Here is a 23,711-nt window from a genome sequence, read left to right as displayed (position 1 = left end):
TCTCTCTTTTGCTGCCTAAAAGTTAACAGTTGTCGGGTAAGTCCCCTTTATCAATGAAAGGGATATATGCATATTGGTGTGTGGGGAGATGTGCTAACCAATCACTGCATCTGATAATAAACAAGTGTATTTTGTTAAGTATGAAAAGTAGGCCTTAAGTGGCTGCAAGTGGAAAAAAAATTAAAGTAAATCACTAAATTTGACCTCCTGAGGTCCCTTCCAGTCCTAGGATTCAATGATTAAATTACGATGAATAGAAAATACTTAGGTAGTTCTAATTCACTAATAAACTTGTTACATGCAAAATCTTACCCTTAGCAGCTGTTACTTCAGGTGCAAGCTTCAAGTCAGAAACAAACTCCTTTACTCCAGACTGAGTTTCCAGCCCATTTCAAAGTTCTTTGTATCCTGTTAGGCTGTGCCAGGCAGTTTTCAAGGCCTGACAAAGACAAACAGCTGACAGCCTCCCATTGCTTAACTAAAATATTCCTGTCCCATAGGACAGTGTTTGACATCCCTTCTGACATGGAAAAATACCAAATTCACAGTGATTTCAATACCAGGTGGTATGGTCAGATGTCTTTCTAGAACCAACCACCTTCTAGACTTATAGGACAAACAAGGAGGTTTACAAGTCATTAGGCTTCCAAGGCACCAGTAATGGCTCTCATTAGCACATTTAAGCCGTGTCTACACGTGCACGCTACTTCGAAGTAGCGGCACTAACTTCGAAATAGCACCCGTCACGGCTACACGTGTTGGGCGCTATTTCGATGTTAACATTGACGTTAAGCGGCAAGATGTCAAAGCCGCTAACCCCATGAGGGGATAGGAATACCGCCCTACTTCAATGTTCAACATTGAAGTAGGGACCATGTAGTCATTGCATGTCCCGCAACATCGAAATTGCGGGGTCCTCCCTGGCAGCCATCAGCTGAGGGGTTGAGAGACACTCTCTCTCCAGCCCCTGCGGGGCTCTATGGTCACCGTGTGCAGCAGCCCTTAGCCCAGGGCTTCTGGCTGCTGCTGCTGCAGCTGGGGATCCATGCTGCAAGCACAGGGTCTGCAACCAGTTGTCGGCTCTGTGGATCTTGTGTTGTTTAGTGCAACTGTGTCTGGGAGGGGCCCTTTAAGGGAGTGGCTTGCTGTTGAGTCCGCCCTGTGACCCTGTCTGCAGCTGTGCCTGGCACCCTTATTTCGATGTGTGCTACTTTGGCGTGTAGACGTTCCCTCACAGCGCCTATTTCGATGTGGTGCTGCGCAACGTCAATGTTGAACGTCGACGTTGCCAGCCCTGGAGGACGTGTAGACGTTATTCATCGAAATAGCCTATTTCGATGTAGCGTTCACGTGTAGACGTAGCTTTAGAATTATAAACAGATTCACACTTTATATTTCTAACATCACATGCAAGAATAATATATGCACAAAATGAAGATCTATGGATTCAGATTGTAACATTAAATTGAGAGGTTACATAAGGCATTTTGTCTAAAGCACCTTTGCATTATGTATATTTATATTCATAGTCTAAGGTGAGGGGACTGTTGCAATGAATACCCACAAATGATTTCCTGCATGACCTATTCTACACTTGTCTTTATTGTATTTCATCTTTTTGAATTCAGACCAATTCTTCAATTGGAGGACAGGATTAGAATGTAAAATGACCTTGGCAAAGTGCATGCTATCCCTCTCAGCTTGGAGTCATGTGCAAGTGTTATAAGCATATTCTCTATTCCATTACTAAAGTGATTAACAAAAAGACTGAATACTAGCAAGCTCAAGACTGACCTCCATAGGATCCCACTAAATAAACCCTCAGTCAGAAAGCAAACCATTGAGAACTACTCCTTGAGTATGGTCTTTCAACCAATTATGAACCCACCTGTGGGCAGGAGCCAGCATCTCATGCCTAGTGGTTAGAGACCAATGTTCATCTTGGGAAGATCACAGGTGGCAACTGAACTTATCAGGCCCTGCCACTTCACCATTTTCAACCTTAGCCCCTGGCAGGGTGGTTCAGCTTCACTCACTGAGCAGCACCTTGCATCAGCCTCAAGTCACCTTCTCTGGGCCACTTCCTACTTCATTCTGAGGCTCACAGTCCACCCATGGTTATCACTGCATGCTAGGCTTCCAGCCCAGCCTCCAGGAACTGTGGCTCTCCCATTCCCAGGCTTAGTGAAGCAATCAGATCACTTCCTAGCCTAGAACTCCCAGAACACACCCTTCCCTCTAGCCTAGCTTGATGACCCCAACTGAGCTGTCTGGTGGCTTTTTAAACCCCACCTGCAACCCAAGCATGCTCAATATGGGCAGAGGGAGAGTGAATCCTGAGCCTGGAGAGACTCCTCTACCCTCACCTGTCCAGTGAGGGATTTACACATCTCCCCACAGTAATTTCACCTAGGCTGCATTTCCCTAGTTTGCTAATGTCACCTAGGATTGTCAGAAGACTAACATATAGGAAATTGTACACCACTGCATTTACTCCTTCCCCCATCTGGCCAACTAGCCTGTCAAAAAAGGAAATTAGGTTGGTTTTTCATGATTTGTTCTTGACAAATCCATGCTAGCTATTCTTCATAACCATATTATCTATCTTCTAGGTGCTTACAAAGTAATAGTTTAATAATTTGTTCCATTTCTCTTTCCAGACACTGAAGTTAGGCTGATAGGTCTCTAGTTTCCAGAGTCCTTATTATTCCCTTTTTTAAAAATATAGGTGCTATATTTGGCCGTCTTCAGTCCTCTGGGACCTTGCCCATCTTTCAAGAGTTCATAAAGATAATTGCTAACAGTTCCCAACATTGCATCAGCAAAGTTTCCTTAAGTACCTCAGGACAAATTTCATCTGGTCCTGCCAACTCGAATATATCCAGGTTACCTAAATATTCTTTAATCTGTTATTTCTCCATTTTGGCTTGCATTCCTTCCGCCAAGTCATTAATATTAATTGTGTTGAGTATTGGTTATCATTAACCTTTTTAGTGAAGAACGAAGCAAAAATAGGCATTAAGCACTTCAGCTGTCTTGACATCATCCATTATTTGCCCTCTTTCCTTCCCTAAGTAGAGGTCCTACTTTTCCCTTTGTCTTTCTTTTACTCCCAGGGCTTGTCTACACCTGCATTCTTTCTATTCTTTTATAATGCTTTCCAATTTGTCCATACTACCACATTTTGTATGATTCCTTTTTTTTAAGTCATTAATGAGTTCCTGAGGGAGCCATATTGGCCTCTACCTATTCTTCCACTCTCTCCTAGGTACTGGGATAACTTGCAGGTGTGCCTGTAACACTGTCTTGCTGAGAAATTGTCCACTCTTCTGAATGTCTGTTTCTCTTAGATTTTCTTCCCATGGAACCTTACTTACCAGTTCTAGGAGTTTGTTAAAGATGCCACTTATTCTGCTGCTCTTACTCCTTTCTTTCCCTAGAATCATGAAATATATCACTACTTTCACCCAAAGTGTCTTCCACCTTCAATGTTGTTACCTCCCTACCAGTCATAATCAAGTCTAAAATTACTCTTCTCTAGTTACTTCATCCATGTTGTGAAACAAAATGCTGTTCCTAATAAAATCCAAGTCTTTAGTGGAAATTTTGTTTTCTATATTATTGCGGGGGCAAGACAGTGGTTTGTGGCCATAACCACTGGGAGGGTAATTGTTTGGGGGATTTTCAGGAGGGCATCAGGGCGCCCCCTGCATGGTGCTGTGGCCAAGTATAACCCTTGGTTTAAATTAGGGCAAGAGGAAGCTGCAAATCAAATTTTGTGGTCATAGCTCTTACAATTTAAGAAGAGTTCTTAAACAAACATACAAGGAGAGGCAGACAGACAGACCCACTATAAAATGTATAGTAGATTAGGTCTCAATTCTCAAAGGTAGGTGCCTAACTCCCACTGATTTCACTGCTTAAATATCCCGAGACTTCTCAACCTATCTTATTATCTAAGCAGTTTGGGCATCACCTCTAAGAGGAAAGCGAAAAGCCAAACAGGTCACTGAAAGGAGCATAGAGAGAGCAGACAATCTCTTCTCATTGGCCATCAGGGACAGAAATACACATTTCCTACTTATTACTTGGGCTGAAATGGAAAAAGTTTTTAAATGGTAATATGGAAAATTCTGTTAGCAGATCAACAGTCAGTAAAACCCTACCTACGGGAACGCTCCAGTTGGATTTACTTTTCTGCTCAGTGTGGAATAGTTCATACCCTCAGTTTAGACAAAAGATTAGCAACTGGACCTTGTCTTGCATTTGCCACATTAAAGAGAATGGTTTATGAATCATAAGCAATTTTAAAGGGAACTAGAAATTTGGGAAATCACCTTTAAAAGGGACAGGGTTAGACAGAGTTCAGCCTACACAAAATGCAGCCTGTGGAGCTTCATAATATAGGCTGAAGCTGCAGTAGTCTTTAATGAGAAGCAGAAAGGAGCCTTGCAGCTCAAGTGTAGTACTGAAAGTCAGAGGATCTATGTGCTATTCTCAACTCTGCCACTTACTATTTGAAATGGGGCAAGTTATTCTCTCTCTCTTTATCTTAAGTGGGGATAAGAGCACTTTTGTACTCCACAAATGCTTTCAGGTCCTTCGAGGGTAAGTTCTTGAGAATTGGGAAATGTCCTTATTATTTAATAAGGAGAAGCAGCCCATGGAGAGAACAGTCCACTCAGAGACTTACCTTGAACATCCCTTCTAAATTAAACATGAAGTTGACTGCATTCTGCTCCACTCTTTGGGACACAGACAACTACTTAACTCCTGACCAACTATCAATACAGCAAAGCATCATCCATATCATACTTGAGCCAAGTTTGGACACTCAATGATTTTATTGAACAATCAAATATTCTTTGTGGTGGTGTTTTAGATGAGTGGGCCCCAGAATAGAGACAAGGTGAGTGAGGTGATATCTCTTATTGCACCAACTTCTGCTGATGAAAGGCAGCAGTCATTGCTGGTTGTGTAAATTGCCCTTGCAGCTCACCTCTACCATCCTGGACCAAGATGTCAGTGGGCATTAGGATGCTGCACAGAGATACACTAAGAGGTGAGGTGTTAGTCTGTATCTTCACATGACAAAATGAAGTATATGGAAATAGACCCATCTCATACAACTAGAGAAGACCTTAGCAGGTCCTTGAGATCAGTCCCCTGCATTTACAGCAGGACCTATCACCATCCCTGACAGTTTTTTTTTTGGCTATGGATCCCTAAGTGACCCCATCAAGGATTGAACTCAAACTCCTAGGTTTAAGAGGGCAACACTCAAACCACTGACCTAACCCCTTCCCCACTGAAAAAAAAAGCACTCCTGTAGCACTTTTAAGACTAACAAAATAATACAAACAGCTAAACACCATGCCTTACATGGTGAGTAGCTGTAGCTATTTTGCTACGGCTTTAACCCGGGCATCCAAAATCATGAGTCAGGTCCCACAAAATCAAGAGATTTCTTTAAAAATCATAAGATTTTTGTTTGTTTGTTTGTTTTAAAGTTGGGGTTTTTCCCCACCTGTCCTGGTTTTCGGATGGGCAGCGGTCATGTTTCCGAGCTGACCCTGTAGCCAAGAAGGCTAATGGTATATCGGGGTGCATTAGAAGCATTTCCAGCAGATGTACAGAAGTTATTATTGCCCCTATTTGGCACTGGTGAGGCCACAAAGAATCATAAGGGTGGAAGGGACCTCAAGAGGTCATCTAATCCAGCCCCCTGCTTCAAGCAGGATCAACCCCAACTAAGTCATCCCAGCCAGGACACATCTGGAGTATTGCGTCCAGTTCCGGGCCCCCCAGTATAAAAAGGATGTGGATGTATGAGAGCAGGTTCAGCAGAGGGCAATGAAAATGACTGAGGGGCTGCAGCACGTGACCTACCAGGAGAGGCTGAGGGATTTCGGCTTATTTAGTTTGCAGAAGAGCAGAGCGAGGGGCCATTTGACAGCAGCCTTCAACTTCCTGAGGGGGCTCTAAAGGGGACGGAGAGAGGCTGTTCCCAGTGGCGACACACGGCAGAACAAGGAGAATGGTCTGAAGTCACAGCGCAGGAGGTGTAGGCTGGATATGAGGAAAAACTCTTTCCCCAGGAGGCGGTGAAGCACTGGGCGGCGTTGCCCAGAGAGACGGTGGAATCTCCATCCCTGGAGGTTTCTAAGTCCCGGCTTGACAACGTCCCGGCTGGGGTGATTTAGTTGGGGTAGGTCCTGCTTTGGCCCAGGGGCTGGACCCGATGACGCCTGAGGTCCCTTCTAGCCCCGGGACTCTGATCTCCCGGACCCAGCAGGGCGAGGCCAGCGGGGAGACGGCCCCGATCACGGGGCTCCACAGGCGGGAGCCGGAGGGGAACCCGGATTCTACCCGCCTCAGAACGTGCTCGCGCCCGCTGGCAACGCCGGGTTCGGCTCCGCGACGAGGAGCCGCGTGCGCCTCGCCGCAGCGCCCCTCCCCCCACCTGCAGGCTCGCAGCACCCCGGGACCCAGCCGCCTCCGCCACCCGCCGGCCCCTCGAGCGCTGAGCCCGCGCCAAGCTGTCACCCCCTACTAGCCAGGCCAAGTGGTATGACCTGCTTCCCAGCACCACCCGCGGCCGCGTGGTACGGTTCCCTCTTCCTTTCCTCTCAAGCCAACCCCGCCCCGTCCCTCCCCTCTCTCCGCGCGCGTGACCCGGTCGGGGCCGCGCATCGGGTGGGTGAGCGAGCGCGGGGCCGGGTTTTCTCTCCCGCTGCGGCACGCGGCATGGAGGCGGCGGGAGCCGGCGTGGCGCCCATCAGAGCCCAGTGAGTACGGGCCGCCCGGCCCCGGCCCCGGCCCCGCCTCCGCCTCCCCGGGAGCTCCCCCCCACCCGCCCAGGCATCCTGCTTCCCTTGGATCCCTCACCCCGTCAGAGACAGCCCCAGGGCCTCCCCAGGAGCCCCTCCCCCTCAGAGACACCCCCCCCCCCCCAATCTCGCTTCCCCACGTGCCCCCGTCCCCGGAGACACCCCCCGCCCTGCTTCTCCAGGATCCCTCCCCACTCCCTCCTTCCTGAGTCCCCCCCTTCGTCCTTCCCAGCACCCTTTTCCTTTGCTCCCCTGCGAGCCCCCCTCTGCAGAGACATCCTGCCCCCCCCCCGCGCATCCCCTTTCTTCCCCGCTACCCCAGAAACTACCTGCTCCCTTCATGGCAAACTGGCTCTGGCCTATGGGTGCCAGATGCGTGGTGGAAGGAGCCCTAGGCCCTGCAGAAGCTGGGCAGGTTTGGGCCGGGTGCTTTGGTTTCCCAGGACAACGGGGTGTGTCGCTTGGAAGAGAGCATCTCTTACTGCTTCTGAAAATCACAGCTGCTTAGCACTAAGGGGAAAAGAAGACTGAGCTGACATAGGACCTGCTGCGCGATTCAAATCCTGCAATGCCTCCTTCCCACCAGCCCCATGGCAGATGACCCCTGAAGTCCACATAGCCTATGACTCTGTAGTGTTGCGATAGTTCAAATAAAGCAGCTGGCCATTCCACACCCAACAAGTATCCAGAGGTGCCTTTTACGAAATGTGTCACTGTTCCCAGGAGGGCTGATCAGAGGCCTTATAAGCTATGGTGAAAGAGAGCAAATGAGGGAGGAAAACTGGAAAATGGCATTTTGGCAGCTGTACAGCTATGGCCCAGGATGAATTGAAAGTTACTGTCATAAGTTTACCAGTAATTTGGTGAAATCTGCGTGAGACGCCTTGGAAGCTTTGCAAAGTTACATGTTTAAAGGTCACTATCATAAATAAAAATGGCTAAATTTTTGGAGTTCATGAGCATGCACCATTACCCTGGGAAGTTAGTGAAAATTACATCAATTTTATTTAGGTGTCTGTGTATGGAGTTTTAGCCCACTCTTCTGTTTGAGGAAACCGACCCAAAATACCTTCCAAAGTTCAGTTTACAGTCTGCTCCACTGTCATTAAGCAGCCACTTTTGTCAGTTCTGTGAGTAAAGATTGGGGCACTGTTCTTTATGCTGTACAGACACGTGTGAAAAGAGTCTCTGCCCCTGCAAGGTCATAATTTAGGATTATAACAAAACAAAGCAGGAGGAAAAATGGACAAAGTGGTAGAAGGATGAGGTATTGATAAACTTGGCCTATCTTGCATGAGTGGTCACTTAAGATGAGTTTACCTATCTCACAGAACTGGAAGGGACCTTGAGGGATCATTGAGTCCTGTCACCTGCATAGCTGATCACCATCCCTGGCAGATTTTTTTTTTTTTAAATAAAATTTATTTACCCTAGATGACCCCCTCAAGGATTGAGCTCACAACCCTAGGTTTAGTAGGCTAATGCACAAACCACTGAGCTATCCCTTCCCCTAAATTTTTAATTGTATTTTGCTATTCTGTGTAGAAGATGCTAGTAATAAAGACTATTCTACTTGTAGAGGTGCCAATGGCACTTCTTCAGTTTTTCCAGCATTAAAGACCTCTTTCCAACCAAAGAGATGAGGAATACACTGTACATCAGGCTTCACCTTTAATATAGAAAGGCTGTTCACAGATGCATCAGCCTACATTGCACTAGCTTTATCCATGTGGCTTTTGAGCCTGTTGTGTTTGTGTGAGGAAGGCAGTTGGGGATTCCCAGGGGAGCTGTTTTCCTTTGCCAGCTATCCCCCTAATCTCTGGTATAAAGTGAAGAATTCAGTGGAAGGGGTCCTGAGCCCTGTTGTGCCTGATCTGCTCCATCATGTGGCATAAGTAGTACAAGTGAAAGTAGAACCTGTATAACTTCCCATTAGCTGTGTCTGCACTTGCATTCCTCTTAAATGATGGATGCAAATGAGGATTGCTTTACAAGACCTTTGGCACGTGCGTTGACAGAATCACATGCCGCTTTGCTGGGTCCCACTTCAGAGAGGACTATAGGAACATCATTAAGAGGATCTTGTAAAGCAGTGGGAAGGGAAATCATTGGTGAAAACCAGCCTCAGCAAATCATAGAATCATAGAGCACTAGGACTGGAAGGGACCTCAAGAGGCTATCGAGTCCAGCCCCCTGCCCCAATGGCAGGACCAAGTACTGTCTAAACCATCCCTGACAGACATCTATCTAACCTGTTCTTAAATATCTCCAGCGATGGAAATTCCACAACCTCCCTTGGCAATTTATTCCACTGTTTGACCGCCCTGACAGTTAGGAACTTTTTCCTAACGTCCAACCTAAACCTCCCTTGCTGCAGTTTACGCCCGTTGCCTCTTGTTCTATCCTCAGAGGCCAAGAACAGGTTTTCTCCTTCCTCCTTAAGACTCCCTTTTAGATACCTGAAAACCACTAGCATGTCTCCCCTCAATCTTCTCTTTTCCAAACTAAACAAGCCCAATTCTTTCAACCTTTTTTCATAGGTCACATTCTCTAGACCTTTAATTATTCTTGTCGCTCTTCTCTGGACCCTCTCTAGTTTCTCCACATCTTTTTTGAACTGCGGTGCCCAGAACTGGACACAATACTCCAGCTGAGGCCTAACCAGCGCAGAGTAGAGCGGAAGAATGACTTCTCGTGTCTTGTTCACAACACACCTGTTAATGCATCCCAGCATCATGTTTGCTTTTTTTTTGCAACAGCATCACACTGTTGACTGATATTTAGCTTGTGGTCCACTATAATCCCTAGATCCCTTTGTGTTGTAGTCGTTCCTAGACAGTCTCTCCCCATTCTGTAGTGCTCTAGCAGTGACTGTGCAAGAAAAAGGTTTGCTTTGACAAATCAAATGAGTACCTTAGTCACTTGGGCAAAGCCAGTGAAGGAAGCAGTGTAGGAAATAAGGCAGAAGGCAACTCAACGGGGGACCAATGGCTGACAAACAGCACAGCATCCAAAGAAAATGCAAATGAGGTGCAGATTTACATATCTGGTGCCTCATTTGCATAATCTTTCAAAAGAAAAAAAGAAGTGTAGATAATCTCTTTTGAAAATAAACCCCATCTTTGAAAGAACCCTTCTTCCTATTTTGTTTCAGGAAGAAGGGTTCTTTTGAAGATGGGGTTTATTTTCAACAGAGCCACATCTACACTTCTTTTTTTCTTTCAAAAGAAGCTCTTTTGAAAGAATATGCAAATGAGATACCAGATATGTAAATCTTCACCTCATTTGTATTTTCAATTTCCCTCCTTTGCATGCCTCTTTCAAAAGAGGAATACAAGTGTAGACACAGCTATCGTGTCTAGGCATAGCCTCAGGGCAGGTCTACACTACAAGGACAGGTGCTATACAATTTGAGTTACATTAGTAGTGTAACTCACATTGGTGTAACTTAGATCAACTTACTGCAGGGGGTCAACAGAAAAAATGCTCCCATCGACTCCCTTTACTCTTCTTATTCTGCTGAAGTACTGGTGGCGACAGGAGAGTGATTGGCAGTCAGTTTTTTGGATCTTCACTACACGTGCTTAATCTACTGAGAGTGGATCAATCACTGCAGCATCAGTGCACCTGATAGTGGAGACAAGCTTTCATCAGAAGTGAGGCCCTGACTTGTTTTCCAAAAACCCTGTGAGCACAGTGTCCATGGAGCAGATTAAAAGAATGAACCTACATAGTATGTTGCTTTGTGGCACACCTGTGGTCAAGAAAGTTAACGTTGTTTTTAATGTCCTTTGTGTAGAATATGCTCCTTTCAGTCTATCTGTTCTCTCATCAGTAAACTTTGCCATCTGACATGGCATATGTTAAATGACCAGTCAGAAGTTTAATGAGAACTTTCTCTTGCTCCATAGGTATCTCACCTCAAAAGAACAGTTCCATGCATATCTCAAGGCAGAAAGGGAATTCAGAAATCAGGAAAACAATCAAGATGATGTGGAGGAAGAAGATTCTACCAGCAATGACCAGACAGAACCTCCAGCAAAACAGATGAAGTTAGATGGTGATGATCAAGTTAGGAAGCAAGGAAGCCAAGAGAATGTTGTGGAAGTGGAGAAGGAGAAACTCCAGGAACGGAAGAGAGCCAGGGGACAGAATAAGAGTCGGCCATGTATGAAGCCAAATCACTATGAAAAGGACAGGCTGTGCCCATCAGTAATCCAGGTAGGTAGCTGGCCTGCTATGGTTGGCAACTTCAGGTTCTTTAGATAAGAATATCTTTAGCTGTAAGGCACCTGATGTACATTTGGATTGCCATTAATATTTCATGAATGAGCCATATATTTACGTATGGAATGGATGATACTTATTCTCAGAAGGGGGTAATTCAGCTATAAAGCCTTAAGGAGCTTGCACCTTATTTAGACCCCCATCTAGTCTTATGGCCTTTGGGCTTGCATATCTCTTATGTCCCCCCGTCACGATGCAATGAAAGAGGGTAATATGGAATTTGCAATAGTGCAGATTATTCCTGTATATAACTGGGGTAAGTTGCAATAGTGCAATTCCCATTTTGCGCTGGTCCAGTGTGTCTACATTCGGAGCTTATAATGGCATAAACATTGAAAGTGTGGCTTTATTTTTAAGGAATGTGCAGAGAAGTGCTACTTTGGCTCACGGTGTCGCTTTCTGCATGATATTGGGGAGTACATGGCTGTGAAGCCCTCAGACCTCGGGGATATCTGTGTGCTGTACAAGACCTTCGGAAAGTGCGTTTACGGAGTCACATGCCGCTTTGCTGGGTCCCACTTGGGCGAGGACTATAGCAACATCATTAATGAGGACCTTGTAAAGCAGTGGGAAGGGAAATCATTGGTGAAAAACAGCCTCAGCAAAGAGCTCCAGCAGCAACTGCGCAAGAAAAAGGTTTGCTTTGAAAAGTCAAGTGAGTACCTTAGTCACTTGGGCAAAGCCAGTGAGGGAAACAGTGTAAGAAATAAAGCAGAAGGCAACTCAATGGGGGACAAATGGCTGACAAACTGCACAGCATCCAAAGAGAATGCAGAGGACATGGATGTCAAACCTCTTGGAGAAGAGGCACCAGAATGTGTGTCAGTGTCAGAGAAGGGAGAAGGTCCTAAATCAATAGCCCAGCAGCATCCCTGCCTAGCAGATGAATCAAAGGATTCCACTCTCAAAACAACAGGTCCAGTGACAGATGAAGATGTTATAAAACTGCGGCCATGTGAGAAAAAGAGAGTAAGTATGAAAGCTGAGGATGGAGCCTTATCCAGTGTGTGTGTTATTGGAACTTGGACTTCTGTTGGGCAGCAATCAGGTGGTTTAAAAGCCTCAGCCAGGATGACAGGCAATCTTGGCTGAGCTGAGTGGGGCTGAGGTGCCTTGTGTGCTGATGAAGAATACTTCGTGTACATGCCCTTTGTCTTTGGGTGACGAAGTAATCTTTCTGGTCCTGTATTTAATAAAAAAAAATCAAGGCGGGGGTACTTGTGAAGTCATCCTGTAGGGGAGATTGATCTCTCAGACCACCCCATTGAGGGGAGAGGCCTCAGTATGCAGCTGTCTAATGGTGTTGTCTGCGATGATTAAAGAACTCCCAGGTGTTACAATATATTGCAGTGATTCTGTCTTTATACACAGAGTAGCTCCAGTTATTCAGCCTGAGTGTCAGAAAACAGGTGCTGCCCCCATTTGCAGCAGTGTACTTCATGCGATTTTTTCTGCTTATCCAAAACCCTTTCTCTAGCACCCCCAAGTTTTGTTCTCAAACCTGGTTAGCCAATTAATTATTTGGATCTTTAAAGATTGGAATGTTAATTGTCATTTTGTAATAAATGCTTTTCAGGTCCACTACTCACAAAAACATTTTGTCTTATCCATGTGGAAAACACCTAGCTGTAGGTAATATTAGCCCTGCCTGATCTGAGTTTATGTGGCACATTACTCAGGAGCTTTACAAAGAAATGTAGTCAGAAAGACTGTCAGACTAAGAAAACAATCATTGCTTTTCAGAAAAACTAGCTCCCATCTGTCTTTTCTGTACCACCACAATTACAAAAATGTTGTTTTCCCCATTCCTATAGCTGTTTTTCCCTTCACTCAGGTTCCAATAGATTAGTCAGTTTAATTTTCTAGTCCATGTGCCCTAGCTCAGTGTGAGATTTCAAATGCTGCAGAAGAATGCTTAAATTTTTAAAAAAATACCATTTTTATGGCAACTAAAAAGAAATGTCATAAATTCTGTAAAAGCCAAACTCTGTGTCTAGCTGAAATTGCCCATTTGGCTTTTGCTACTTCAGCTCTTCTAACATGTTTTTCTGACCTTTGCGTTTCAGTTGGATATCCAAGGCAAACTTTACCTGGCTCCCCTAACAACGGTAGGTAGAGTAGTTCTAACAACATATCTTCTTCCACTTGGGAAAATTGGCTGTAAAACCACTTTGATGGGACAGGATCGTCACATGAGTGGTGCACGTCAAAAACTTTGCCAACATTTCTCCTTACTCTCTCCCGTTGCTCTGGGTTTCAGTGTGGTAACCTCCCTTTTCGGAGAATATGCAAATGTTTTGGAGCAGATGTCACTTGTGGAGAAATGGCTGTGTGCACAAACTTGCTCCAGGGCCAGTCATCTGAATGGGCTCTCCTGAAGCGACACTACACGGAAGATATCTTTGGAGTACAGGTCCAGTATGCTCACATCAGCAGGGAGGGGAACCACAGACAAGTCACGTAGGGGGGAACATGGCCCAGTGGGCATCTGCAGGGAGTATCTTTCCCGGTGGGTGAACTGCCCTTGTGTTTTTGAGCTGAGACGCCTTAGCATTTCCTTGGGAGAGGTCAGCTCATTGTGGCTGATTTTGTCGTGTTTTCTCTTTCAGCTGGAGGGAGCATTTCCAGACACTATGACAAGATGTGCAGAGCTTCTGAACCAGACCATTGAGATGGATTTTGTAGACATCAATGTTGGGTGCCCTATAGACCTGGTATATAAAAAGGTAACATTTAGCAATATGCTCTATCTTTTCTCTGTGTGGGTGTCTTTCCTTTGTTTTACGTCCTACTCCCTGCATTATTCACAACACAGTTTAAATGTTGCCACTGCCTGTTCAGTCTGAGGACCATCATTTCTACGCATGGAATAACCTCTGTTCCAGGGTTTGTATTAATGACTTCATGTCAAATGAGTTCATCTTGTACATAATAAGATGGGTTTTCTAACTGTCAGCACTTCAGATTCAGCCTCAGATCTGAAAGTCAAGCTTAGGGTTATTCTGAATCCTGCAGCACCTCAGCAACAAAGATGCTTCAGATGGAACCTAGGTCATAGAAAATAAGGCCAGAAAGGACTGTTAGATCATCTAGACTACCCTCTTGTTCCTCACATGCCATGGAATTTCAGACAGTTACTATTGTAGGAAGCCCAATTCCTTGTGTTAACAATTAAAGGTTGCACCTCCCAACACTGGTATTCTCTGATCTGGCAACATCGGACCACAGGTGTTACTGGACCAGAGAGCCCCAGCCGGGAGGCTAATGGGAGGAGGGATGGCAGGGCCAGCCAGGTGGGAGCTCAGTTATAAGGAGGCTGGCAGCCCTGTGTAAGGGGAGTATGGCAGGGCCAATGCTTCATTCAGCAGCCCAGCCCAGCCCAGGTCAGAGCTGGGGCCCCTGGGCCAGAGCCAACTGGGGATAGCAGAGCGTGGAACTGCAGCAGGGAGGAGCAGCAGGCTGGGGAGGCAGGGACCTACCTTCATCTGGCAAATTCCTGTGTTCAGGACTCATCAGGACCCAAGGGTGCCAGATGAGGGAGGTATAGCCTGTAGTTAGTTCTGTTGCTGGTATGCAGCTTCTGTTCTGCAGGCCTAACACACTGAGGCTACGTCTACACGTGAACCCTACATCGAAGTAGCCTATTTCGATGTGGCGACATCGAAATAGGCTATTTCGATGAATAACATCTACACGTCCTCCAGGGCTGGCAACGTCGATGTTCAACATCGATGTTGCGCAGCACCGCATCGAAATAGGCACTGCAAGGGAACGTCTACACGCCAAAGTAGCACACATCGAAATAAGGATGCCAGGCACAGCTGCAGACAGGGTCACAGGGCGGACTCAACAGCAAGTCGCTCCCTTAAAGGGCCCCTCCCAGATACACTTTCACTAAACAGCACAAGATACACAGAGCCGACAACTGGTTGCAGACCCTGTGCATGCAGCATGGATCCCCAGCTGAAGCAGCAGCAGCCACAAGCCCTGGCCTACAGGCTGCTGCACACGGTGACCATAGAGCCCCGCAAGGGCTGGAGAGAGAGCGTCTCTCAACCCCCCAGCTGATGGCCACCATGGAGGACCCCGCTATTTAGATGTGGCGGGACGCGGATTGTCTACACGTTCCCTACTTCGACGTTGAACGTCGAAGTAGGGCGCTATTCCCATCCCCTCATGGGGTTAGCAGCTTCGACGTCTCGCTGCCTAACGTTGATTTCAACTTCGAAATAGCTCCCAACACGTGTAGCCGTGACGGGCGCTATTTCGAAGTTGGCGCTGCTACTTCGAAGTAGCGTGCACGTGTAGACACGGCTTGAGTGTTTGTTTTATCAGTGACGTCAGCAGCTGCAGTCCTAAATTTTACACCAGAGCCAGATCTGTTGAAGAGAGAGGTGTAGTTTGTAAAGTAGCTTTTCTAATTGTCACGGTTTTGGGGTTAACTGCACCCTGACACTCTTCCACCCAGTCTTTCTGAAGAAATTTTACTTAAAGGTTTCAGGCTTGCTATGTGTCTCTGCTCTCAGGTGGAAATCTGTGTCTCTCTCCCTCCAGACCAAAGGTTTAGGCTTGAAGTCCCTCTGCACTTCACTGTGATTTCCCAGAGGAGTCTGTTTGGTATCCAGCCCTGTGGTTAGGTTTTCTCCAGGTGTTTCGACAATGTATATCATTTACCAGCCAGCTGTTAAAAAGCAGCCAACCTTCACGGAGCAAAATATGTTTATTCTTAGGGCAAAAGCATTATAGAGAAAACATGTAAAAACAGTAGCTCCCTATCTGCTTTCTAAAAGCTTACTAGTGGTTACCCTTCGGTCTCATGGGGCATGCCAAAGTGTCTCTAGACCTTCCTTAAGGATGGGGATCCTCTGTAGACAGAAGATCTTGTCCATTTGCTGAATCAAAAATAATGTTCTGTGTCAATTTAAATTCAGCTTTTTAGTACCAAACTTTTGTCTGTTCATCTCTGGAAAACACAGTTTGATCCAGTGTATGTGAACCACTTGTAGGGGTGGTCCAACCTCTCTGGAGTTGTTTACCATTCTGATATCTCACCATAATCACACACAACTGGTTTTTGGTCCTGGAGGACTTATGGTAATGCTCCCACCAGAGTTCCATACAGGCCCTGGTTCACAATAATACATACACCATTTCTATACTTTATACCATATGGTTGCCCTGAAGAAACAGCATGCAGTTGTGCTATCTGTCACAATTAGACTGCATTTCCCGATGAAAGTGTAGTCTTCTCCAATTTGTACAAATAAAAGGCAGCAGTCTGGTAAGTTCCAGTAAGGGTCTCAGGTTAGCTGAAAATACAAGGATCTCTGATTCTGCCTATTTTATCCCACAGGGGGGTGGATGTGCCTTAATGAACCGTCCCAACAAGTTTGAACAGATAGTTAGAGGAATGAATTCGGTGAGTACCAAACATCTGGCTGAGAAGGAAGAATATCCAAAGAAAGCTCTTTTGTTTGCTTTAGCTTTACCCCCCCCTCTCTGCAGGTACTCGATGTTCCTCTGACAGTGAAGATACGGACTGGTGTTCATGAAAAAGTCAACCTGGCTCATAAAGTAATCCCCAACATCCGGAAGTGGGGAGCTTCCATGGTCACGGTATGGGCCCCTTTGTGTTTAATGTTAGGAATTTGGCCAGGGTCCATCATGTTCTGCTTGTCTGTCATCCCTTAGGTGCATCTAGTCCAATAATCCTTTTGCTAGTGGCCTGTACGTGTTACTTCAGGGTACAGGCATGAGCCCAGCCATCTGTTCAAAGTTGTATTGTGTGGGGAGGAGGATGGCAATGCTCAGATACTACAGGGAGGGACGCATTATTATTAATACCACTCTGCTCTCTGCCTGCATTGATAATCCCTATAGCTGCTTGCTCTAGCTTGCAAGAACTGACAATGTTGTGTTTGTTCATAATGTCTTTTTGGCTTCTACTAACAGTTCTCCCCACAGTTTACTGCAGCACTGACCTCTGCAGATTGCTCAGGCTCTGCTATCAAAGCATTTCACTCTTAGCCATTTAGCACTTTAAAGACTAACAAAAAGTATGTCAGTTTGTATTGGAAATGAGATTGATCTGAAGAAGTGGCTCTATCCCACGAAAGCTCATCACTGAATAAATCATTTTGTTGGTCTTTAAAGTGCTACATTTCTGCTGCTTTGTTTTGTTGGAGTAAAGACTAACACAGCAACCTCTCTGTTACCATTTAGCACTCGTTGGGTGAGGTACTAATTGTAACTCTTTTTTCTGTTAGCTTCATGGCCGATCTAGAGAACAGCGTTACACAAAAGTTGCAGACTGGGACTACATAGCAGAGTGTGCTAAATTAGCCAGTCCTATGCCTCTGTTTGGTATGTTTCTTTCTGCTGATTTTTTTAGACTCTTTAATGATTAGATTATTTTAAATCAGTCTGTTTCTCTAAAATGTGATGTGTATGGTTAAAATGTTCTTGGTCTAATTAATGTAAAATCCACCCCCCAAACTTGAATCTTTTTTTTTTAAATAGATCTGTTGTTACCAATAGTGGTTGGCCACTTAGCTTAAAGGGCAGTTCTGCTCTGAAAAATTATACAGCTACTTACACAATTATGTCGTTTTACTGCTGAAACCCTAGGGCAAGGTAATGCAGTTGCATAGGTGTAATAGACAAGAATTTCAAAGTTACTGGCAGTGGCTTGCCTTGTAAAATATTCCCTAGTACTCTGTAATCATCTGATTTTTTTAAATAAAATTACTAATTTATAAGAAATTACTCTTTCAGTTTTAAATCTACCACTTTTGCAAAGCATACACCTACACACGGACACATGTATATCAGTCACCTCCATTCAGGTCTGAGAACATGGCAAACAGTGATACAGACATGAGGCATATTGTTCTCTGCCACCCCAGTGGCACGTGCACAAACTGTTTAGTGAGGGTCCAGTAGGAGGTAAGCTGCAGTGATTTTGCATGGCTTGGGACTCAAAGGGATTTCACTGCCAAAGTCACAGGCTGTGTACTGCAATTCAGCTGCCCCATACAGACCTTGCTGGACTATGCTAACACATTCTAGAGCACACCAGCAGGATTAATACTGAGCAGTCAGGGCACAACACATAGCTTGGGCCTTGGGTAATGAATCCAGCACCCCAAATCTTACAGACAATTGGTGTGGATTGCTTCCTATCAGACCCTCACTGCTTGGCCTGTGGAGGAAGAGAAGCCAGAGGGGCTGGAGGCAGCAGTGGCAACAGAGAGGGAGTATAACAGAGGAAGGAGACGATCAGGAGGATCAGACAGGAAGTAAGTCCAGGCCTGGCACTAGCCAAGGTAATTGTGGGCTCAAGGAGCTGTAGGAGGGCAGCTTTCCTAGGGCTGGTCCTTCCCTTCTCCCAATTTGGGGATGGGGCCAAGGGTGTTCTTCCTCTTCTCCCTTAGCCATATACGGTGAGGAGACAAAGAAAAGGACATATTTCTCCAGGAAGGAGAGGAAAGGAGGTCCTGGTTTCTCTGGGGAAGGCAGAGCAGGAAGAGGGGTCTGAATAACCTCCCTAATTTTTTCATTTTTTTCAAACATTCTAAATATGGAACTTGCTTTGAAACATCTGATGCGGCATAGTGAGGCACAAGCAAAAAGAACCTATTGTGATTTTCAGATCCCAGGTTGAATTTTCAAGATGGGCAATTAGAAAAAACATCCTTTTACTCATAAAGGGAATAAGTGTAGCCTGTGGTACTTGTGAGAATATGAACACAGATCCCCCAAGGCCATTTTACAGCATCATTCTTCAAGGAATAGGGGCACCTAATTTTCATCTTATGCCAGTTAATTGTGAGCTAATCTGGTATGCCACTCTGACATCTGGGGACTCTTCGCTTCCCAACACAGGAAATGGAGATATTTTGTCCTATGAAGATGCTAATCGAGCCATGCAGACTGGAGTTTCAGGAATTATGATTGCAAGGTAAATGGCTACCTTCCTACTTAGGCCTTGTCTATAGTACTGCGGGACATCGACTTAAGTTATACAAATTCAGATATGCGAATAACATAGATGAAGTTGACATACTTACGTCTGATTACCATGGAATCTTCACAGTGTTAAGTTGACAGCTGATGCTCTCCTGTCAACTCTGCTTACTCTTCTCATTCTGGCAGAGTGCCAGAGTCGACAGAAAGCACTCTACAGGCATGATAAATCAACCCCCTCTGGATCGATTGCTGCCTCTCAATCCAGCTTGTAGGGAAGACATGCCATCAATTTTTGATGCAAAAATGAAAAAACGAAACAAGCCTGTGAGAGCCATTGTTTCCTCTTGGCAAAGCTACCCTTTGAAACTTATCATCATGTATCTGGTGTAAGAGAGGACCTCCGCTGGAGTTGAAAGCTGCAGCACTATTTGCTATTTCTGATGCAGCCTTTAAAGAAGGTGTCATCAGGTTACAGAGAGCTGGAAAGTCTGCTTGAATTGTATGGAGGTGTTTGTAGGAGCCTTTAACTAGAAAATGAAATGCACTTTTCCTGTGCCCACTGTGTGGTGTCTTTGTAATGCAAATGCTTTGTGACTAGAGTCCCACATCTCACATGTGCAAGTCTGTACATAAACTTCAGTTTTATAGCTGAATAAACTTTCTTTGGTTACAACCATTTTTCCTTCTGGTCTGATCCTATTGAACCACAGAGGGGCTTTGATCAAACCTTGGATCTTCACTGAAGTTAAAGAGCAGCGACATTGGGACATTTCATCCAGTGAAAGATTTGATACTCTCAAAGACTTCACCAATTATGGGCTCGAACACTGGGGTTCAGATACCCAAGGGGTGGAGAAAACCAGGAAGTTCATGCTGGAATGGCTGTCATTTTTGTGCAGGTAACTTGCTTTCTCAAACATCTTTGTTATAAAGGTTTTTCTTTCTGGATTTCTGCCTCTACTGTAGTATTTTGTAGAATAATAATGTCCAAAGTGGTATTTAATATATATATTTGCATTGTGAGGTATATTCCAGTTGGCCTATTGGAGCACCTGCCTCAGAAAATCAATGAACGGCCTCCTTACTACATGGGGCGAGACCATCTGGAGACCTTAATGGCAAGCCAAAACGTGGATGACTGGATTAAAATAAGGTACGTGACAAACACAGTTGTCTTAAAAAACACATTTGGTCATAGTGATTTCATCCTGCAAACTCATATTCAAATCCTAGACAATACACAATCATACTGCCATGGAACGATCATGGAACCCTCATATTTAATAGTTAGTTTGTCCCATGTTCTTTCCCCACCTTAACATGATAATTCTGTAGGGTTGGGTTAGGATCAAGGTCTGCTTTCCCAGCCTAGTTAGTGACTGAGTGATGAAGTGCCCTCACTTTAGTAGGTTTCAGTTCAGTTTCAGCCTTGTATTTCCATATTACAAACAGGGATAAGAGCAAATGCCCTCAAGTGCCTATATTGTGATAAGTCTTATCCGAGATTCTAATGTAAACCTAGAGAAATTTAACTTTTTAGTGATACACACTATGCCTCCCAGCCCAAGATTTGAAGGCTGTTACCAAGGGGCAAAATTAATCTGCTGCTTCAAATTTACTGGTGACACAGTATCTAGTATATTATTTATCTCACTTGCAGGAGCACCAATCATTGTGCTAGGTTCTGTAAAAACAGAACAAAGAGACTTCCCCTGTCCCGAAGGGCTTCCAAGCCAAGTAATTCCACATCTTGTCTTTCCCCTCTCTAGTCCCCTACAGGTTTTCAGAATTAAGCTGACAGACTGCAGGAGACTTTGTTGCATCCAAAAGTCTATAGGCTTTCCTTGGAAAATGACACAGCAGACATTCAGTTCAGCTGAAATGGTATTCTGAGGGTAGGCAGCTGCTACTTCCCACCCCCCAGGAAATAGAAAATATTAGCAGAAGTGGAGCATGGCTGCAGCCTTGTCACCTTCCTCCCTTCCCCCTGCTAATCCGTGTCTCTTTTGTTAGTAATGGAAACAGCTGCCTAACAATCATGGTACTAGAACTTCCAAACATTTCAGTCAAACTTGGTAAATGTCATTTTCTAAGCAGAATCTGCAACTTCAGTGCCAGTTAGTTCTATAATGTTCACTGGGCATTTGAAAACTTTATCACTTTATATTTTAAGTCATTTTCAAATTAATATATTTTTCATGATGAATGTTGAGAAAAAAATTAGACAAGCAATAGCCTGCTTCCAGAAGTGTAGTTATAGCATATACAGAGCTGCTCTGAATTCAGGTAGCTTTACATTCAGGGCGGTGACCTGGAGTCTGCTTGTACCTAGTTTCCCATCCTGCTTGGGTTCACTGGCTACATGGCTCATCTTGTAGAAAATAACAATATGGTATTAGTAAAACATTGGTGTCTTCGTAATTTTGGTTGTAAATCTTTTGTACTTAAAATATGTCATTTAAGTTCTGAAATATGAAATATTGGATACATTAGTATTGATAGGCCAGATCCTCAGCTCAGGAAAGTCAATGGGGATACACAGATTTACAGTAGCTGTAAGAGCAGGGGGTCTTTAATATACCAGCACAAACACTTTGTCTAGCTCTGAGGCTATGTCTAGACTGCAGGGATTTGTCAGCAGACGTTTATTTCAGAAGATATCTTGCAATAAAACTTCTGTCGACAGATTGCATCCAGACTGATCTGCTCTGTTGACAGAGAGCAGCCAAACTGCCTGGCTGTTCTGTCAGCAAAACAGCCTTTGAGAACCACAACAGACACCAGATGCATCTGACAAAGTGGGTCTTTACCCACAGAAGCTTATACACCAATAAATCTGTTAGTCTGTAAGGTGCCGTGGGACTTCTCATTGTTTTTGCAGATACAGACTAACATGGCTACACCTCTGATACAACAGATAGGGTTATATGGCATCATGGAGGCCTTGTCTATCAATAGAAGGACCCCTGGAGCGTCCAGACCAGCATTTTGTTGATAGATCTCTGTCAGCAGCAGTGTTCTTCCAGATGATGAGTGGAGTACGTCTGTCAACAAAAGCACTGCGTTCTGTCGACTTACTGTCAACAGAACACGCTTGGCAGTCTGGAAACTGTGGGTTTCACCAACAAAACCTGTAGTCTGGACATAGCCCAAGCTAGCAGAAAGATAGGTGGTATGGAGAGAGTCGAAGAGACAGATTCAGTGGCCTTATTCTCACTAAGTTGAAAGTCAGTGGGAATTTAGCACCTAAGTTGAAAAATCTACCCCATGACCCCTCTGGAAAGGAAAGCACAGCCAGAGTGTATCTTACATGGTGAGTGTTGATTTGAGGTATTATCTGAATGTGAGTGTATTTGAATACAAATCTGTTTTGTTACAGTGAGATGCTTTTGGGGCCTGTACCTACAAACTTTACCTTCCTGCCTAAACATAAGGCAAATTCTTACAGATAGGACTGACTGGAGAAGTCGATAAACTGGCAGAGCACAAGAAGGCAATAGAGCTGTATTTGGTGAGACGAGTTATCTGCCTGTGGCTGCTGGGAATTAAATAAAATTTTATATTTTTTAAATGTTTATTTAATGTTTGTTTTTAAACAGTCTGATAACTGGACAGTTGTGGAAGAACTCAGCCTGTTATGGCTGGGAAAGCTGCCCATCTTCCATGCAAGGATCTCTCTATACAATACTACCGTGGTCCCCAATACCCACAGTTTCTGAGAATCTCATGATCTTAAGTATCGGAGGGTAGCCGTGTTAGTCTGGATCTGTAACAGCAACGAAGGGTCCTGTGGCACCTTATAGACTAACAGAAAAGTTTTGAGCATGAGCTTTCGTGAGCACAGACCCACTTTATCAGATGCATCTGATGGCATCTGATGAAGTGGGTCTGTGCTCACGAAAGCTCATGCTCAAAACTTTTCTGTTAGTCTGTAAGGTGCCACAGGACCCTTCGTTGCTGTTACATGATCTTAAGTGTGTATGTTCTCAGCACCCAACAGGATAGGCATTATTTACATTTTATATGTGCGAAACTGAGGCAGAGATGCCAAGTGATTTGCCCAGGTTGTCACAGGACGTCCATAGCAGAGCAGGGACTTGCACCTGTATCTGTCAGGCCCTAAGCTAGTACCCAACCACTGGATCATCATTTGTATAACTTACATTTTCTCCAAAGACTTCTTGCAGCCTTTGCTGAAAAAATAGTGTCGTTTGGTCAGTGGCTTGCCTCTTTTCACCACTTGAGGTCTATAAATGTAAAAGAAAAGGTCTCGTAGGTCCTTCTGTACCATGAGCTGATAAAAGCCTTGAGGGTGTGGTCACCAGCACCAAGGCAGTTTTACTTGATCCATCTGCCGTAAATACACAAATGCCCAATTCCCTCTTTCCCTCCCTTCCTTCAACCACTGCACACTTGCTTGCTTTTTTTCTGTAAGCAGGATTAGCACAAACATTAAATAACCCTAAGGGAGCCTTCTCCTTAGTCAATCTTGCCTAGTTTTATTCAGATTTATATTATTTTGATACATTTAGTAGACATTACATAAATTCCCATTGTTGTACAAATAATGTCCCAAATACACTTGATATACTGCAATAAAGATCCTGCACCTGGGTTTTGAACAGC

The 23,711-nt window shown here is 44.8% G+C and overlaps 1 protein-coding gene across 2 annotated transcripts; it reads left to right on the top strand.

The window, feature by feature from the left end:
* Positions 1–6,657: 6,657 nt before the first annotated feature.
* Positions 6,658–22,624, top strand: DUS3L (dihydrouridine synthase 3 like). Of its 2 annotated transcripts, XM_074978258.1 has the most exons (13): positions 6,658–6,788; positions 10,742–11,051; positions 11,475–12,086; positions 13,184–13,225; positions 13,378–13,530; positions 13,727–13,843; positions 16,471–16,536; positions 16,623–16,733; positions 17,384–17,480; positions 19,002–19,077; positions 19,796–19,984; positions 20,110–20,238; positions 22,465–22,624. In XM_074978258.1, the coding sequence occupies exons 1-13, from the start codon at positions 6,748–6,750 to the stop codon at positions 22,535–22,537; spliced, it is 2,016 nt and encodes a 671-aa protein (XP_074834359.1). In that variant the 5' UTR covers positions 6,658–6,747; the 3' UTR covers positions 22,538–22,624. The 2 variants fall into 2 exon arrangements, 1 of the variants encoding a protein (XP_074834359.1); XR_012642640.1 differs by lacking the exons at positions 20,110–20,238; positions 22,465–22,624 and adding an exon at positions 18,303–18,415 and having other exon boundaries at positions 19,796–19,857.
* Positions 22,625–23,711: the final 1,087 nt, after the last annotated feature.

Source organism: Carettochelys insculpta, chromosome 27 (assembly GCF_033958435.1).
Source record: "Carettochelys insculpta isolate YL-2023 chromosome 27, ASM3395843v1, whole genome shotgun sequence".
Classification (NCBI taxonomy): domain Eukaryota; kingdom Metazoa; phylum Chordata; order Testudines; family Carettochelyidae; genus Carettochelys; species Carettochelys insculpta.
Note: the sequence above shows the minus strand (reverse complement) of the source record. Positions and strands in the feature narration are given on the sequence as shown.